The 16,906-nt window shown below is 49.8% G+C and overlaps 7 protein-coding genes across 7 annotated transcripts; 6 read left to right on the forward strand and 1 right to left on the reverse strand.

Moving 5' to 3' along the window:
- Positions 1–907: 907 nt before the first annotated feature.
- Positions 908–3,412, reverse strand: VTN00DRAFT_4327 (uncharacterized protein; the record flags this gene model as incomplete). The annotated part of the gene is made up of 6 exons (XM_069430743.1): positions 908–958; positions 1,318–1,677; positions 1,744–1,881; positions 1,960–1,988; positions 2,090–2,781; positions 3,369–3,412. 6 exons carry the CDS (start codon positions 3,410–3,412, stop codon positions 908–910), a joined length of 1,314 nt encoding a protein of 437 aa, XP_069289848.1.
- Positions 3,413–3,598: 186 nt separating this feature from the next.
- VTN00DRAFT_4328 (uncharacterized protein) lies at positions 3,599–4,171 on the forward strand (the record flags this gene model as incomplete). The annotated part of the gene is made up of 3 exons (XM_069430744.1): positions 3,599–3,610; positions 3,711–3,751; positions 3,844–4,171. The coding sequence occupies 3 exons, from the start codon at positions 3,599–3,601 to the stop codon at positions 4,169–4,171; spliced, it is 381 nt and encodes a 126-aa protein (XP_069289849.1).
- A 356-nt stretch (positions 4,172–4,527) lies between these two features.
- Positions 4,528–6,387, forward strand: VTN00DRAFT_4329 (uncharacterized protein; the record flags this gene model as incomplete). The annotated part of the gene is made up of 5 exons (XM_069430745.1): positions 4,528–4,630; positions 5,112–5,354; positions 5,763–5,837; positions 5,890–6,031; positions 6,093–6,387. 5 exons carry the CDS (start codon positions 4,528–4,530, stop codon positions 6,385–6,387), a joined length of 858 nt encoding a protein of 285 aa, XP_069289850.1.
- A 309-nt stretch (positions 6,388–6,696) lies between these two features.
- VTN00DRAFT_4330 (uncharacterized protein) lies at positions 6,697–7,053 on the forward strand (the record flags this gene model as incomplete). The annotated part of the gene is made up of 1 exon (XM_069430747.1): positions 6,697–7,053. One exon carries the CDS (start codon positions 6,697–6,699, stop codon positions 7,051–7,053), a length of 357 nt encoding a protein of 118 aa, XP_069289851.1.
- Positions 7,054–9,093: 2,040 nt separating this feature from the next.
- VTN00DRAFT_4331 (uncharacterized protein) lies at positions 9,094–9,957 on the forward strand (the record flags this gene model as incomplete). Its single annotated transcript, XM_069430748.1, has 6 exons — positions 9,094–9,138; positions 9,201–9,218; positions 9,268–9,663; positions 9,726–9,800; positions 9,849–9,868; positions 9,930–9,957. The coding sequence occupies 6 exons, from the start codon at positions 9,094–9,096 to the stop codon at positions 9,955–9,957; spliced, it is 582 nt and encodes a 193-aa protein (XP_069289852.1).
- Positions 9,958–10,796: 839 nt separating this feature from the next.
- Positions 10,797–12,127, forward strand: VTN00DRAFT_4332 (uncharacterized protein; the record flags this gene model as incomplete). Its single annotated transcript, XM_069430749.1, has 4 exons — positions 10,797–10,877; positions 10,988–11,067; positions 11,176–11,243; positions 11,316–12,127. The coding sequence occupies 4 exons, from the start codon at positions 10,797–10,799 to the stop codon at positions 12,125–12,127; spliced, it is 1,041 nt and encodes a 346-aa protein (XP_069289853.1).
- A 469-nt stretch (positions 12,128–12,596) lies between these two features.
- Positions 12,597–16,714, forward strand: VTN00DRAFT_4333 (uncharacterized protein; the record flags this gene model as incomplete). The annotated part of the gene is made up of 3 exons (XM_069430750.1): positions 12,597–13,233; positions 13,304–15,445; positions 15,501–16,714. 3 exons carry the CDS (start codon positions 12,597–12,599, stop codon positions 16,712–16,714), a joined length of 3,993 nt encoding a protein of 1,330 aa, XP_069289854.1.
- Between the last annotated feature and the right edge of the window lie 192 nt (positions 16,715–16,906).

Consider the following 16,906-nt stretch of genomic DNA (forward strand, 5'->3'; position numbering starts at 1 on the left):
AAGCAAGAAAAAGAAGTCACTCCGGCTCATTCAATGGAGGTTTAATAGACATTTAATAAGCCCTAATGAAAAGAAAAAAAGAAATGGAAAAAAAACCCGTACACGAAATAGCCTCTATAAAACTTATTGCCGTTGAAGATCTTGTCGCAGTCAGTGTAGGATTCCGCGGTCTCGGACCAACCGGAATACTCCCTTCGGCATGCCACGCGGTCTCATCTGCACGGATCCGGGGGATCTAGAAGCCTCAGTCAAAGTGGGATACCGATTTCTTTATATAAGGGATCAAAGGGTCTCGGGTAGGCAAATCTGCAGGTATCAGCGAAGAATTCTGGAGCATTCTAGGGCTATGAAAGAAGGGGATTTACTTATAAAATTGAGCTTCTTTTTGCTGTTGAGTTGTTTTTCCTCTTCACCTTTCTCATATCTCTGTTTCTAGACATTAGATTGAATCGAAAGCTTCTATTGGTTCCTGCGTACCAAAGTTCATGTTCCTTCATCAAATCCTTCAGTTAGCCGTTCGCGCAATGGAACATACACTGAGACCCGGGCTATATATATATATATATAATTGACCCAGCGCTTGAGAACATGTTTAAATTTAAAAAGGACTTTGGGGAAGCAGCCTTGGAATAATGTGATACTGCTAGCAAGATGAGTTTATGAGGAGTCGAAGCACGCATCTAGGAGGCATCTTTAGAGTTGACGATGTCAACTCACAGAACGCTACGGAGGATCGGGGCACAAAGCTCGGGGCAAGCAGTCGGGAGCAGCGGCGGGAGCTTAGTCACTTTTCGTCCGAAACAACCCAGATAGGAAAGTGGACGCATCGGCATTGGATGCCTTAGCTGTCAGAAAAGGAAGTATGAAAGACACTTAGGTTCCTTCCAGTTGATTATACTTTTTTCTTTTACTGCACGATAGCAGAAGCATTTGTATTTCCAACAGCGAATGGTTTAGTCTACTAGACATTAGCAATAGGATGGTTGTCATGGTCCATAGATGTTACTATGTCCACGACGATTGTGATCACCCGAATCTTTTAGCTGCTTTTTCTCAAACAGCGGCTCGTGGTATGAAGAAGTCCAGCAGAAGTGCAATCCAGTAAGAAATTAAAAACGAGTAGACGACGGTCGAAATCGACCTGAGTGTCCAGATCCCGTGTGGCAGGCATTCGATTCCCACGGGCAGGTTTCTCCAGACCTAAGAAACCATTCCATCACAATAACTCCATATCCAGAACGCCCTGACTAATCATCACGCATGCACCACATGCAGTTGTCGTGCAACATTGCTTTCGATTCATACTGCGCCCCCTACCTCCGTCCTGGGAGGCTGTGGGTTCATATTGCTAAGTTCCGCACCTTGGGCGCCGCTCTGTGCCCGTTTCCTGCCGGGAATGCGGAAGCCAAGATGCGACGATGACGGTCTGCTGATGCCCGCGGACGAGGATGCATCGCTCGATGAATCACCGAAGCGGGAAAAGATGCCCTTTTTTTTGGGCTTCACTTCATCGCCAAGTCCGACATCTTCGAAATGCTCCTCCTCCATGGACTCCGGCTGCGAGAAGGAGCTTCCATTGATGGCAGATCGCGAGGTCATGCGAGAAAAACGGGAGTCGAGTGAGGTGCGAGAGGGTAATGTGTCAATCTGGCTAACAGGGGAACGAGCGGAAATATCCTGTATACGCCGGGTCAGTCTTGTTTACCGATGGAATCAAAGGAATGCGCAATGAGGGAATCTTACGAATGATCGACGATAGGAATCAAATGACTCGCGCGATATGGAAAATGGTTCATTTTCGTTGACCAGGCTTCGGTGCTTCGACGACCCCGTCGAGCCGGGATACCGATGCCAGAAGCTCTGCTTCTCCGGCGGCGATGGCTGCCAATAGACGCTCAGTCAATATACCCTGACAATGCGCACTCAAGGCGCGACCGCGGGCAGAGAAGATGCCCATACCGGAAGATAGACACCGCTATCATTGACCACTGCGAAAGATACGGGGACCGTTAGTCGCATTGTCCACGGAGAGCCGGGCCATTTCACCTGCTTATAGATCACTGAGCATAGAAAAAGCTGAGCAGCATACCACTCATCTTATACTCATCAGGTCCCTCAGGTCTGCTCGTCCTGATACTCAAGGGACTAGGGCGCCGGCTGTCCATCGAGTGACGGCCGTTCTCATTGCCGGTATTGACCTGGGCACCGCTCGACGGCGCGGGCTTCCTGGCCAGGAAGTTACGAAACGGGGCCATGGTAGGATTCACCGAGAAGATCAGAGAAGGGATTATATTATTGCGATGCGAGGAATAAGGGGCCCAGGCAGCGAAAAGGAAACAGAACAAAGGAGCGCAGTGCAATTGAGAAATTCGTCTTTCAGGGACGAGCCAGAGACGAGACTGCGGTGATCCAGTCCCCCCAGTCTCACATGATCGGCGCTTCGGGTGCCAAAACTCGTGCACACCGATATGAAGTGGGTGGTGCACAGCAGAGTGAACGGGCCGCGGGAGCTGCGCGGCTCGAATCAAGTCCACAGTACAGGCCAAGCGTCCAGGGCAGTCGTGGACATCATCGTCCCATCGTGGCGCAGTGGTCTGTTGGTTGGTGGCCTTGCGCAGATCGTAGGCGGATACTGTTCTGTCAAACCATGGAATGATTTTTGCCACCAGGGACAGCTTGCTTGTTGAGAGAAAATGGACGGAGTTCCAGCCCGAACTGGATCCCATCCCCACGTTGGGGGCCTTGCCCGTGTTCACATGCTTCACAGCAGCCTCAGGTACGCTAGGTGGGGAGCATCACGGAGAAACAGGGTCTTCTATTCGAACAGCAGATACCTACCTAGGTATACATAAATACCTAGGTTTTCCCCTGAGAATTGCGCTCCCCATGTTATACAAACTACAGCGGGATCCAGAGTAATACTTTGTAGCCGTTGTATGACTTTTAACGTTGACCCCTTGATAGACTGAATCTCTAAGTGGAGTGGTTGATAGGAAAATTAAGCGGCAAAAAAATTAAATCTGTCACGGATAGTCCAGTGGAAGGGCAACCGCTAAGTCGGCAACCTTGCTTAGGTAATCCACCAGCGGGCACAGGTGCCTGGTTCGAATCCTGGAGTCGCTGCTGTACTCGTGCGAGTAATCCACGATCGCTACGGCGCGCTAAGCAATGAAGGTGACACTTGAGGGAAGCAATTCTGCAGAGGCACCTTCACTCTGGGATGGCGGCATCAGATCACACCTTCCCGTTACAGGGAAGCTGGCTGTTAGGTTGCACAACCACATATATCTCTTTTTGTCCTTTTTTTTTTCTTTCTTTTGGTTCTGTTTTGGTTCAAGTTAGTACTTCTTTGCTTTGTAGGTACTAACTACGTAAGTCGCGGAGCTGCCTTGTCCGGTTTGGCTCGCGACATTTTCGCCAGATCGGGTTAGGCGTCATCTTCGCCGCTTTGATAGAACAACCTCCAAGTCCATATAAACCATCTCCCTCTCCCCGGTTTTTAACTTGCCTTCCCAGCGTCCTCTTTTCCCCTGATTTTACTGCTGAATTGAGTATTTCCTTTTTTTGGATGCGTGATTTTTTGTGCCTTCTAGGCCCCATGTCCGGTAAAGTCAGCACCTTTGCGCCTTCGTCACTCATTCTAGGCCGCATCCTTCATCATCCATGCGAATATGAGGCCTGAAACGGGTCTACGAGTCTTGATGAGGTAGCGCTTGAAGCCGAGCCTACGAGGATTTGCTGCTCAATTGAAGTGAGTAGCCCTTTGTTAACTCTACATCTTCATTTCTTTATGTCCATCCCGTGTCTCTATGGTCTAAACTTTGTCTAAACAAATACATATAGACTTGAATCTGACTCCAACTGCCTTTGTTTCGTTGGACTATTTTCACTCCCCGTTGTCGTTTCCTCGCCGCATGCGGTGACCTCCGCATCTTCCAGTTGTCGCTTCCTACCACCGCTAGGGCTTGTTGCTGCCGAGGGCCGGGGTGACGATCATTACGTCGCGGCCCTTTCGGAACCTGCAGAAGCCAATAGCAGAAACTTCTCATTGCGACGATTTGGGATCCTTCGTCGCTGCACCCCGACATATGACGTGTCTTTCGCACATTGCGAGGCATGGTTTGCTGTATGTTCGAATATCACCAAAGCGCAGGAACGATGCTCTCCCTGAATGGCCTCAGCGAACGCATATGACCAAGAACCCGGAGATTAAGGGGCTACGATGGAAGAGGGCAATCATGGCACTGATGTACCACAGACTGCGGGATCGGGGAATTTGCTCTATAATTGGCCATTCTTTCAGCTCCTGCAGCCTGGAACAGGACGATCCAACCTGTTCCGTCCAGTAAATGCGATCCTGTGTGGCTCTTGGAGACGGCATCAACGGAGATGCATAAGCCTTTCCGACCTAATGCGAAACGTCAATCCGTTGGATCAATGTACATGCGTATTCGCTATTTTCGACATGGCAGGTCTAAGATTTCTTGGAATGCCTTCTCGCGGCGCTCCGGAACTCCGCAACTACACATGTACGTCGTCCAATTTGTCGCGTTGGCTGGAGAGGCCCGCTCGGCACCAGCTGAAATTCAACCAGGATCGCGACGTCGCCTGCAGCAGACATTGGCGGCTGGTACATTCTTTGATGCATGACAAATGAGAAAAGTGAAGGAAAGAATTCTTCAGCTATTGGAGGTAGCGGGGCGGCTTGGAAACATGTGCACCGGTAACAAGGGGATATTGGGACTAGAAAGCCCAATGCCATCCAAGGCTGACCGCATCTTCATGTTTGAGACTCTCTCGATGTATTCCAGATTTATCACTGACTTTCGAGTGTATAAAAGCCTGGCCATTTCCACCTGGCAGAGGGTTGTCGAGAGCAAACCCAACTAGTTCGGAGAGTACGATTTCCTCCACAATGTTCATCAATTTGGATCATCAGATTTTCTACGATGGGTCCCTTCCCAAAAGCCCATCTTCCCGTCCTTCTCGAAGGCCCAAGAATCCTCCTATTATCCACTTCTAGACTGCTTCTTCATGATCGTCGAGAGGAGAGTGAAGTTGAAGGTTCCAATTTCAAACCCCGAGAGCCACGGTACTGCTTCTCTATCCAGGAATGGATATCATCATTGAGCGGCTGAGGGACTCCAATGGACTCGTAAAGAATATCTTCCAGGTCAGGGAGACTGTCAAGTCTCCTTGTCGCCATGAGCTGCGGCCCGAAAAGATCGTCATCCGATTTAGTAATCGGAACAGGTCCTGTCCAATCAGACTACAGAGGCATGAAAAGGGAGTCGTGAGAGTGAGCCGACTTACCTCCGACATCACCCTTGAGAATGACTCGACATCGAGGGTCTGTAAGTCTGCAGCCTTCCAGTCTCGCAACTGCGAAACACGTACAGTGTCCGAGTCCGAGGCGGGAATAATAGATGCCGTGATCTTTCTTTCAACTCCGTCAGTCCTGCGGAAGATAATATGCGTCGCAAATCTTGTGCAGAGCCCGCTATCTCGAGGGAAAGCCAGCTTGGTCAAAGCCTTCCAGTACAGAGCTTTTACCGCTTGACTGATCACCAACGACAACAAGTTGTGGAAGATGGATGTATTCGCCAACATTGCAAGCAAATAGTCTATCGATCTTATCCAGCAAAACGGCGTCGGCAAGCGGTTGACTATCATTCAACCTAAGGGTTGTCATTTCGTTAAGGGTATCGACGAGTAATGGACATATCTAAGTAGGACTTTAACGTTTAACGGACTAACCCAAGCTCCGATCCCTGAGACAAAATTAGCGAAAGAATCAGAGGCAATACTAGGTTCCAACGTGATCCTCATCACCCTGGGTGAGCCAAGGGACAAGGCTTCTATGTGACTGTTTTTCAAAGGCCCCTCCAGCACAGTGGTTCCAAGCGGCTCTAGAGGATGGAACCGATACCATTTTAATGGCCCTTGAGGGCAAGCTGATCATCACGAAGATGGTGGAATCCGTCTCCCAGGCCCGCGCGATACGGACACCGAACGAGAAAGACGAAACTCCGTGTGTGATGGAATTATATTACCGGCCTACTTGATACGGAAATCATTGAGGCCTTCGATAGTGGGTCCTTTGGTCGTCACACGTCCACAGAAGACGGTCCAACAACCACTGCCGTCCAGCGGCCAGCATGGCCCGGCCCTCGGAAGCGCAAGCGGAACGAGCCATTCAAGAGCGACCTTCCTCAACGCGTTTCGTTCGATGACCTCCCAACACTGTATGCTATAGGGATATCGAACTCTTTTACCTTACAGACCCAGACGGCGGTCGGGACGCCCTCTGTGCCATCATTGAATTTCGCAATCTCAAGGGTCGACCAGAAGGTGCTGTTCCGTATAATCTGTAAAGGCAGTACCTAGTGTAAGACTTAAGAAAATCTCACTTTATACATTGGTAAATTAGTGAAGTGATCCATAGCAGTAAAGGAAGTAAGAGTTGTGTTAGCTGCCTTTGCTGAAGACGTACGTGCCCATATTATTGGAATATATAAACGTTCCTAGAAGCTGTAGAGATATTTCAGCTACTGCATCTAATGGTTGCTTCCACCATGTTGAGCCCTATGAAGCTGGAAAAGTTCTTGGGTGTAAATAGCCGCTCCTTTTAAGCTTAATTGAATGAAACGTTCTCAATGTCTTGGTAGATAGATATGTTCTGGATCTAGATAGGATATGAATAGAAGGGGAGGGAGTCCGACATACTCGCCGCATCTGCGCAAGAACATGGTCATTCACAGGTCGCCGGGCGAACAGCAAAAAATACTGGCACAATCGTCTCCAGTGCTCATCGAGTGTCTTGGGCTTATAGTTCGACTGAAACCACCCAAGGGTATGAAAATGCTCCAACCTATCCCGGGTCTCCTCACAGAGGATGGGATCGGTCCAGTGAGCCAGGACGAGCAGCAGAAGACTCAATCAGTCCAGGCTTGGCGGGTGCAAAACAGCGGTCGGTCACGTGAGGGAACCTTAAGGCAGCGTCTCGCCGCTGAAAGGAGCGGGTGGAAAGGACGCCGTAAACGGCACCGCTAGAGGTTATTTTCAGCGTCAATTTCGCAGGTACTCACATTCTAGTTGTTATTGTTATTGTAAAATCTTTATAATAAATAGTGCTGCTCCACAGCAGTTGCAGTATTTGTGACAGCGCGGCGTGGACTGACTGAGCTGAGTCAGGTAGGCAGTGAGTTAACAAGTTAACTAGGCAGCAGGGTTCTGCCGCACTAACCTGCTCATATCTTCAACACTGACCACGCCTATAATCCTTCTTTCTTTCCTTATGCTTTGAATCTTGTAAGACTAGCTGCTATAGTTAATACATTAATTACTGAGCGCCCTCACAGCATTTATATTTGGCAGATAGATGCAGAAGACAGGATAAGTATCCAAGCTTAATATGGACATTTGGAGGAAAATCCAGAACATATTTCTGACAACAGGCCTTGTTTGACTAACAGATAGAGATGAATGTTGGTGGGCATGATGCAACTGAGTAGATATCATGACAGGGATGAGAGCGCAACCGAAACTCGCGTATCCTTGCCCCAACCTAAGATGGATGGGTCAGAAAAGCAGCGTGGGTTTAGTCACATGAGAGAAAAGGACGCGGAAAGCAGCGTCAAGTGTCGCCGGAAAAGGCGTCGTTTTCTCCGACTTACAGACTATAGAGGTAGTTCTTGTGTTTCTCGTTATAGGTTTTTTTTGTTGTACTTCTTCCCAAAGTCCAGGAACTCGTATTGGGGAGGGGCAACAACATTGTCGATGTGTACGCCTAACGCATTTTGTAGCTTGCTGCGCAGATTATTGATTATTGTCCTTCGGGTTCATTTATTGCTCCTTAATTCAGGACACGGGGGGATAAAGTAGGCATGAAGTCCTCTGGAATTTATATATATATATATTGCCAACCAACACCCGACTTTTCAACGGGTGGCCCATGATGCTTACTAGCAATGTCTGGGAGAACAAATATACTTCGGTAGTAAAAGGGCGAGAAAAAATAAAAAAAGAAAGAAAAACTCCAGAAAGCTCATAAATACACACAGGACACATAGATCACGTATAGAAATGGACTTCCCGTTTCCTATAATAAGAATAGACTTCAAGTCGGCGCGTCGGGCGCGAAGAGGGGCAGATCGTTTTGCTGGTGAGTGGCTACCCGCAGATCTTGGTCAACCGCATCTGAATCTGATCCATAAATAGGCCGCAGGGCTTGCATGCACAAAGAACTAATGAGACCGGGGCCCCAAACAGCCAGTTAACGAACTGAATATAGGTGAACCAGAAAGCCCTCCCGACAAGCAGAAGCCACATATAATTGGCACATCCTTCAAACAAGCGCAGCGTAATGAGCAAGTACCTTTAAAAGGTGCTTATTCCCAGAGCAACCTATCCTACTTTGTATTGTGTCGTAGCCAGGAAGATGGTGCGACTAAGCAAATACAGAAGATTCACACGTCACCTGCCGCCTGATGGTACAGTGCCATGCAACCCCAGCTATTTCGTGCCTTTTCTTTCACTAAAAAAGTAGTCTAAAAGGCATCTGCCGGCACCAGAGTGGTAGATCTAGTGAAACCTTGTGTTGGAGTGCCGAGAGAAGTGGAAGGAGGGCCTCGTGCTTTCCGCATCTTCAAGAGGCCTTGTGCAACTAGGAACCTGATCCCCGTGTTTCTTCGACTGTCACGCTTCCGCCTGCAGTTCAGACCCGTAGAGGATACATACGGCCTCTCCCCTCGTCTTGACACTTTTCAAAGGTACCTTATTGTTCCAAGAGTACATATTGTTTATCTCTCACCAAATCTGGTCTGGCACTAAAGAGATAGCAGCGGAGTACGAGAGTCTACTTCATCACCTGCGAGACGCCCTCTCCAGCTCTCACAAAGTGCCAGCGTGGAATCCTCGTCCTAATTGATGTTACTCTTGTTCCAGGCGACTTGTTCTATCTACTTACCCGTCGCTTGATGCGGATCATCTCCACATATCACTTGCATTTCTGTCACCGTCCCCATTGGCCTAGAACTACCCGAACCGAGACAGAGAGAGTAGCGACCTAGAACGAAAATTGTTGGATCAACGATGCAGTTCTGGAACGGGTGGGAGCTATGGGAGAAGATGTGCTTTGTAGGACCGAGATATCTTGCTTGGCGTCGAGAGATAATGTGCTGATGGTTGAGCTCCAATAGGTTCTCGGTGCTCTCATAGTAAGGCCCTATCTTATCGCATCTTATCGGACCTTACTGATAAATCTAGGTAATCGTACTTATCTACTCCTTCGGTGTTCTCGCCTACAATAGGCGGAAGCTCAAGAAATACGCCGCCGTCGAGGCGTGTCAGAAAGCGGAGCAACACAGGGATTTAGATCTGGAGGAGATAAGGAGAAATGACATACCATTCGGCGCCAGAGCGCTCGAAAGCGGAATCCAAATCGAAGGAATCTGGATCTCGAACAATAACACTCCATTACCCAGCCCACGCCAGCCAGGTACCCCGTTGGGAAGCCGTCCGCCTAGTCCAACGTCGCGTCAGACCTCACAACCGCCAACAGCTGCCGTGACAGCACAGGCTGAGAAGCGACCCGTGGCCTGTTCAGCGCTCCCCCAGTTGAACGATTCTCGCCCTTCGCGATATGCTTCAAGAGCGAGCAGTGTAATTGTTGTTGATGATCGTTATGGATCGGAGAGTCTTTCTCTGGAAAAACAAAATTCCAGGCAAAGGGCTCATTCCCGGACAGACAGGCCTGCTCGCACTGCGCCGTTGCGCGGCTCGATTTCGCAGTCGCAGAGGTATAGTGAACCCAATGCAGAAACACTTGGATTACTCGAAGGTTATAGACAAAAGCCACGAGCGGAGAGTAAGTGGCCTAGTGATACAAACCTCTTATCAGCCAACAGGCAATTAACCGTTTTCTTTAGATCCGAGAGGACGACCGAGCTCATCTGACGAGTTTGGCACAGTCATGAACCGGATAATTAGCGAACATATGCCGGAGCGTCCAAATGAAACGCTCCAACTGAGACAGAATTTTGCAAGTCGGCCCTTCAAAGAAGATCGTCGGAACGATCTTGACGCCATGTATAACCATCGGCGTTCTCACGTAGCAGAAGCGGGCCAATTAGGGAGTGCTCGTAGCAGCGGATCCCACTTCAAGGGTGACAAAAGAGCTCATCCCCAAGAACTTGTGGACAAGTTGAATGCAGTCGCAGCGAAGGAACAGAGATGAAAATTGTGCAGTCTAAACATGATAGGCAAGCATGAAAATAGGGAGGGTGTCGTTCTTCCAAGCATCTGATAGTGTGTGATTCTAAGGACTTTCAAGGTCAAGAGCCCTTTACCAATAACTATTTCATTGGCTTGGGTCATGATTGAGGCCGAATTCCTTCCATTTTCAGCAGTAGTTCGTCGCTACCCAGGCGTTTTCCTTCTAGTCCTAGTTTGGAAGTAGGTTGTGTTTTCAATATCACGTGACGTCGTGACACTCCACACGCGTCAAGGAATTGCTGACAATTCCGAGGCACAAGAACGTAGAAGGACTTTGCCACAGCAACGGAGTCAAAGCAGTCTGTATCGTCTTTTCTGCTTTTTTGAAGTCGAGCTTACTGTTGACCATTGCACCTGAACCACATCGTTGCAGCGATTTTGCGACAAGACAGGCCCCTCTGCAACCGTAGACGCGTGGTTTCGCGTCAGCTACCTTCGATTCCTCGCCCAACTAAGAGACACTAACGTGCCTCATACGCAATTTCTTCATTTAAAACGATTAGTGTGCAATCTGTGACAAGATGACTGCAGAGGAATCTCAGGCTGAATACGATGATGGACTTCCTGGCCCTGGGGCCCCCACGCCGCTTTCTGCTCTGGAGGTGAGAGACTCCAGCTCTTAGTGGATTGGATATCGCCTATGTAATGATACGGTGCACAGCAGATGAAGGGAACGTTTTTATTGACAGGGTTACTGACGCGTCCTTGACAGGGCGTTGCGGGTCTCACAGCGAGAGATATAAAGCTTTTCGTTGACGCGGGGTTTCATACCGTCGAATCGGTGGCGTATACGTATGTTTTTTTCTCTATCCGTCGTTCATATTAGAACATTCAGAACAATATAATACGGCGACAACGTTTTCGGGGACGTTGCTGATGGATGTGGTTGTGCCTACATAGGCCGAAACGGGTGCTAGAGCAGATCAAGGGCATCTCAGAGCAGAAAGCTGCTAAGATCTTGGCTGAGGGTGAGTGATACCAATAGCATAGATGCGACCCTGCGTGGACATGAGAGGACTGACGTATTCATTTCTACATAGCTTCTAAACTCGTTCCAATGGGCTTCACGACGGCCACCGAGATGCATGCCCGACGCAGCGAGTTGATCTCGATTACGACAGGTTCCAAACAACTTGATACCCTTCTCGCAGGAGGCATTGAGACTGGCTCGATTACAGAAATCTTTGGGGAGTTTAGGACTGGGAAGAGCCAGCTCTGCCATACGCTTGCGGTGACCTGTCAATTACCGTTTGACATGGGCGGAGGAGAGGGGAAGTGCCTCTACATTGACACGGAGGGAACTTTCCGACCTGTCCGGCTGTTGGCAGTCGCTCAACGATACGGGCTTGTTGGTGAGGAGGTTTTGGATAACGTGGCGTACGCTCGAGCGTACAATTCGGACCATCAGCTTCAACTGCTCAACCAGGCATCTCAGATGATGTGTGAAACCCGCTTCTCGCTCCTTATCGTCGACTCTGCCACATCCCTTTACCGCACCGACTTTAATGGACGTGGAGAGCTCTCCTCTCGCCAAACGCATCTTGCCAAGTTCATGCGAACACTGCAGCGTCTAGCGGATGAGTTTGGCATCGCTGTCGTTATCACCAATCAGGTGGTTGCTCAGGTCGACGGCGGTCCCAGCGCGATGTTCAATCCTGACCCGAAGAAACCAATTGGAGGTAACATTATTGCGCATGCGAGTACGACCCGACTGAGCCTGAAAAAGGGACGGGGTGAGACGAGGATTTGCAAGATTTACGACAGCCCGTGTCTTCCTGAGAGTGATTGCATGTTTGCGATCAACGAGGACGGCATTGGCGACCCCAGTCCCAAGGACCTGGAGAAGGAGTAAGGAGGAAGCGGCTTGACTTCTGTCAATATGGATGCGTTATGGGTATAAGTTAATGTTTTACGATCTGCTTTTGTAACTACCTATCTTGTTTTGGCCGTGGCATAGCAAAGGGCGCCTGGGACCAGTGAAGCATACTCTTGAGTTGTTAATTAATGATCGGTTGTAGGTAAAGCTGCATTTCTATATCAAGCCTGAATCGACGGCAATAACCAGTAATTCTGAAATCGAAGATCGAGTAAAATAATAACTCTGGGAGCAGTCAACCACCAGCACTAAAGGCGTCGCGGGGTCCACCGGCTTGGCGATGCGCGTAGCTCGACGGGCGCCAAGACATTGTTTTTCGAGAAGCACGAGAGCTCGAGCTCCGCCCTTTGTAGCCGTTGCGACATTGGAGACGACCACCACGGCCATGGCTACCTAATGCGACCGTCCCTGATCCCGTGGAGACTGTCACACCCTCTCTCACACAATGGCTAGAATCTACAAGGAGACCAAGGTCGACGTTCGACCGGTCGCGCCCAACACCGTCGTCAACATCCAGATCCCGACGCAGGACCAGCAACGTCGAGCACGGTTTTCGATCTCTTCGTCTCCGGCACAGGAAGAGCCCATTGCGAAGGACGAAGATGAATTCGCGAGACGATATCTGGCGACCCAGGGTTCGATCTATTTCCGGCAGCGGAAGGTCTATCCACGAACGTTTCTGTGGAGGGTGGTCGATGGCAATAGGGTCTTGGAGATTCAGTCCGTGGACCTGACGAGGAGCGTGACGGAGCACCATAATGCCAATATTATGCTGCGTCTTGACTTCCAGGAGGAGATAATTCCCTCTGGAGTGGCGCTTGCGGACCTGGAGGATCATGAGGTGCTGAATGTGTTTGTGATCACGACTTCAAAGCAACTCCACACCTTGACACTGCGGCCAGAGTTCTTTCGAAGAGCGGCTTCGATCGATGAGAAGGTGTCGGACTGGTGCAAGACCTGCACCCCAGCACCGTTGGCTTTTTCCTACCCACACCGACTTCATGCTAGCAGTCCGTTGGAACTTTTTATCGGTCTGGACAGTGGAGCGCTGCTGCGCTTGACCAGGAGGGCCGGCGATGATGGTATGGTTTCCCTTGCTTTTCAAATATGTAGCACTTGGAACTGCAGACACTTACGCGCATCGATTTACAGGCTCATATTGGTCCCCGATCACGTTCGACGAGAAAACCTGGGGTGCATCGATCCGTGGTCTGGTCAGATGGAGTGCTCAGCCGACGATTCAATACGGTGGACGAAGCCTCGATCCGACTACAGCCACCGCCATCGCTACGACATCAGATCAGACGTATGTTTTTGTCGTCTGTCTGAACCACACTCTGAAGATATGGAACCTCGCGTCGAATAAGCTGGTTGGTTCTAAGGATCTCCTGGACCGTCCGACTCAGCAGCAGAATGCGCTATCCTTTACTTTGAATCCTGCAGAGACAGCCTTCATCCGTGTATTCAATGCGGAGAGGGCATTGGATGGCGGATATCGATACTACGTTGCCACATACTCTCCTTACGAGGATGGCCGTTTCAAATTTTGGGCTGTCAGGGGCGGGTTGACCACGCCGCTGACAATTGAAGATCTGTTCCCTGATGCCACTCTGAAACCCCTGGATCCAGATCCGTCAGGGAACACATTCTGGAGCGTCGCTGACTTCCAGCTCAAGTCTATGGAGGAAGGCCGACGTATGGAGTTGTGGATCCTTTGGAGAAACAATAACATGTATCATCTGTGCACTCTGCACTTTGATTTCCCGAGTTTGGTGGAGGACTGGTCCAGAAACTGGGTTTCAACTGCTTTGGAGACGCGTCGTTATGAACCACCGCCGGCCTTTGTATCCGGAGACGTGGTCGACCCTACCGAAAAGTGGTTGAAATACTTATTCCATCCTGGAAGGTACTCACCGGAAGTCTTGGAGACAGCTTTGGCGACATACCAAGAAGCCTTAAGGCCCAGAGCTGCTGCCGGTGGGTTCAAGAAAGGCTCACCTCTGCAGGAACGGATCTGTTCTGTAGTTGGTTCCGCAGTATCCCTGCGGAAGTACTCGGAAGATGATATGGACTACACAAGATACCGGACCGACACGGACACAAAATGGCGACAGTTTTGGCAGATCGCAGATGACATTAATAAAAGGAGACTGGAACCGATATCTCTTGCCTATGACACCTATACCGATATGCCATGGGTGTTGCTAACTGATGCCTGTGTCGTTGTACGGGAATGTAGCTCTACTGAGCTGCTTCTGCACAATTCCGGGGCCGAACTTCGTAGTAATTTTGCGAAGATTGAGGACCGTTGGAGGCATCGAAACATCGAGTCTGAACTTGGCGATCGATATGAACAAGCACCATATCTGATCGATGCAGCTGCTGGATTTAGGAAAAAGTTTCCTGCCGATCTCGAAAGGGCTTGCCAGATCGCCCTACAGGCGGAGATTTTCACGGAGCCTTCTCTCTCGGTCCCCGATAGAATGGCAGCTTTCCAGGAACGTTGCCAATTGGGGGAGCGGATCAGTGATGAAGTGTTTGACAGTCTCTGCGCTTCAATCAATGAGCATCTGAATGTGAACGACCTGCCTAGCGAACTGTTCTATGCTATTATGGACACGGCTCCGCTGGGCTTTCCTGGGAAAGATTCAGAGCTTCTTCCAACTACGTTCGGGGTCAGGGTCACAGTTAATGGTGCCCAGGAGAGTGTCTTACATACGCGTCAGATCCTTTTCGATCTTCTGATTCTTGTGGTTTTCTTGGAGAGTGAGATAAACCAAGAGGAAGGGTCGACATTCAACGCGGTGGAACTATTCGCTACGCTTGTCGATATGCTCCGGGAATACGAGATGATGTATTGGCTGTCCTCGACTGTTCGCAAGTGCCCTGACAAATTCAGGGATGATAACGTTGATACCTCCGTATCCACATTCTCCTTGAAGGCGCGCGAGTCGAAGAGTAAAGATGGAAGAATCACAACGATTCTTGAGGATCTCTTTGCCGTCCACATAAAGCCTCGACCGGCAGTTGGTATACCGCGGACTTACACATTAATGCAGGGCATCCGCGATGTCTTGTCATGGGTGACGCGACAAGGGGAAGTGGCATACCCGAATGTCTTGGTCTTCATACAGTGCGACCTGATCGCAAATGGCAACATTGACCTCGCATCTGACTTCCTTCGGTTCCAGCCGAACACTGCTTGGGCAACGTATGCCAAGGGTCGCTTGTACGTGGCCAAGTCTGAATTCGATATAGCAGCTATTTACTTCCAGAAAGCGGCACATCTTCTCGGTAAGTCTATTCTTTCCCATGGTTGACTTGGCGTCATCATCTGACAACTATGTAGCTTCTGGAAGGGCTCTTGGCAACCTCCACGAGATGTCCTCTAACCTTCTGGATATCCTCTCTGTGGATAACTTCAACAATGGTCTCCCAAAGTACTACCAACACGTTGTCTCTGTATTCGAACAGGCGAGGTCATTTTCTCATGTTGCAGACTTTGCAAGCCTTGCACTGCAGGCACTCGAAACAGATAAGAGTTACGGGCACGACCCTGAGTATGCGGCTCTCCGAACGGACCTCCTTTCCCGCCTTTTCCATGCATCTCTGAAAACACGCCAATTCGACAAAGCTTATTCTGCAATTTCTCGCTACACGGACCTTGCATTACAGAAGTCGGCTCTAAGCTCTCTTATCACAAATGTGCTAGTTGCATCTGGGCCCGGTACTGCCGGTCTCAAACAGCTCCTCCACTTCCCAGTCTCGCTAGCCCCTAATTTCTCTTCATACGTGGATGAGATTCTGGTTTCGCTTGCCAAGAAACAGACGTCTTTCAGCTCCTTTTTGGAAACTGAAAACAACGAGTGGTCGAAGAGTAACAACACTCCTGACTACCACAGGATTCTGCATGCCTATAGGATAGCTCGCAACGACTTCCGTGGCGCCGCCGAAGTTGCCTACCAGACGGTCCAGAGGCTGCGGAGAGCGGGACGCACACCGTCATACGGCCTTGTTTTCCACAAGGGCAAGGACAATGACGAGTCAAAGCGTGTCGTTGAGGAGGACGATCCGGAGAGTAAGGAGATCAGATACGAACTGTTGGCCCTGATAAACCTTCTTGCGTGCGTCGATAAGAGCGAGGCCTACATCCTGGTCGAAGAGGAAGCCCCCTCCAACGGACAGGCAGATAGGCGCCAGAGCGTGCAGACGGACGAAGATGGAAATGTATTCATGGATGACGTCAGCACCGGCTCGCCGTCGTTATCGAATCGCAGAGCGAGCTCCAGCGCAGGCGTTGGCGGTGGCTTGAGCTTTGCCGCCAATCGCAGGGACAGCAGGTCCTCCGTTGGCGGTGGAGTCATCAATGGCTTCTCTCAACAACAACAACAGCCGAGCAAGCCGCCACGGAGGGTCATCGTCACGCTGGACCACCTGCGGCGGGAGTATCAGGCGGAATTGGATCGAGTCAGCAGGATCGAGAGAGGGGATTGGGAGTTTGGTGCCGTCGATGGCGATCCCGATGATGGTGTTGTGGATAATGAAGATACGATGGTCTTATAGTGTGTGCGAGTAATTATGTCCAATCATCAACATTACCATTTTTTTATTTTTGATTTGACCTTTGAGTGAGAGACAATACCTTTTCAACCCTTGTTTTATTTGTATTCTAGATTCCCTTGCACTGTATTAAGTAATAATGATCCTGATCTTGAATGTTGTGTGTTGAAGGAAAGCAAAAAGAGAAGAGACTGC

This window comes from Thermoascus crustaceus (genome assembly GCF_041956765.1).
Source record: "Thermoascus crustaceus strain CBS 181.67 unplaced genomic scaffold VTN00scaffold_2, whole genome shotgun sequence".
Lineage (NCBI taxonomy): Eukaryota > Fungi > Ascomycota > Eurotiomycetes > Eurotiales > Thermoascaceae > Thermoascus > Thermoascus crustaceus.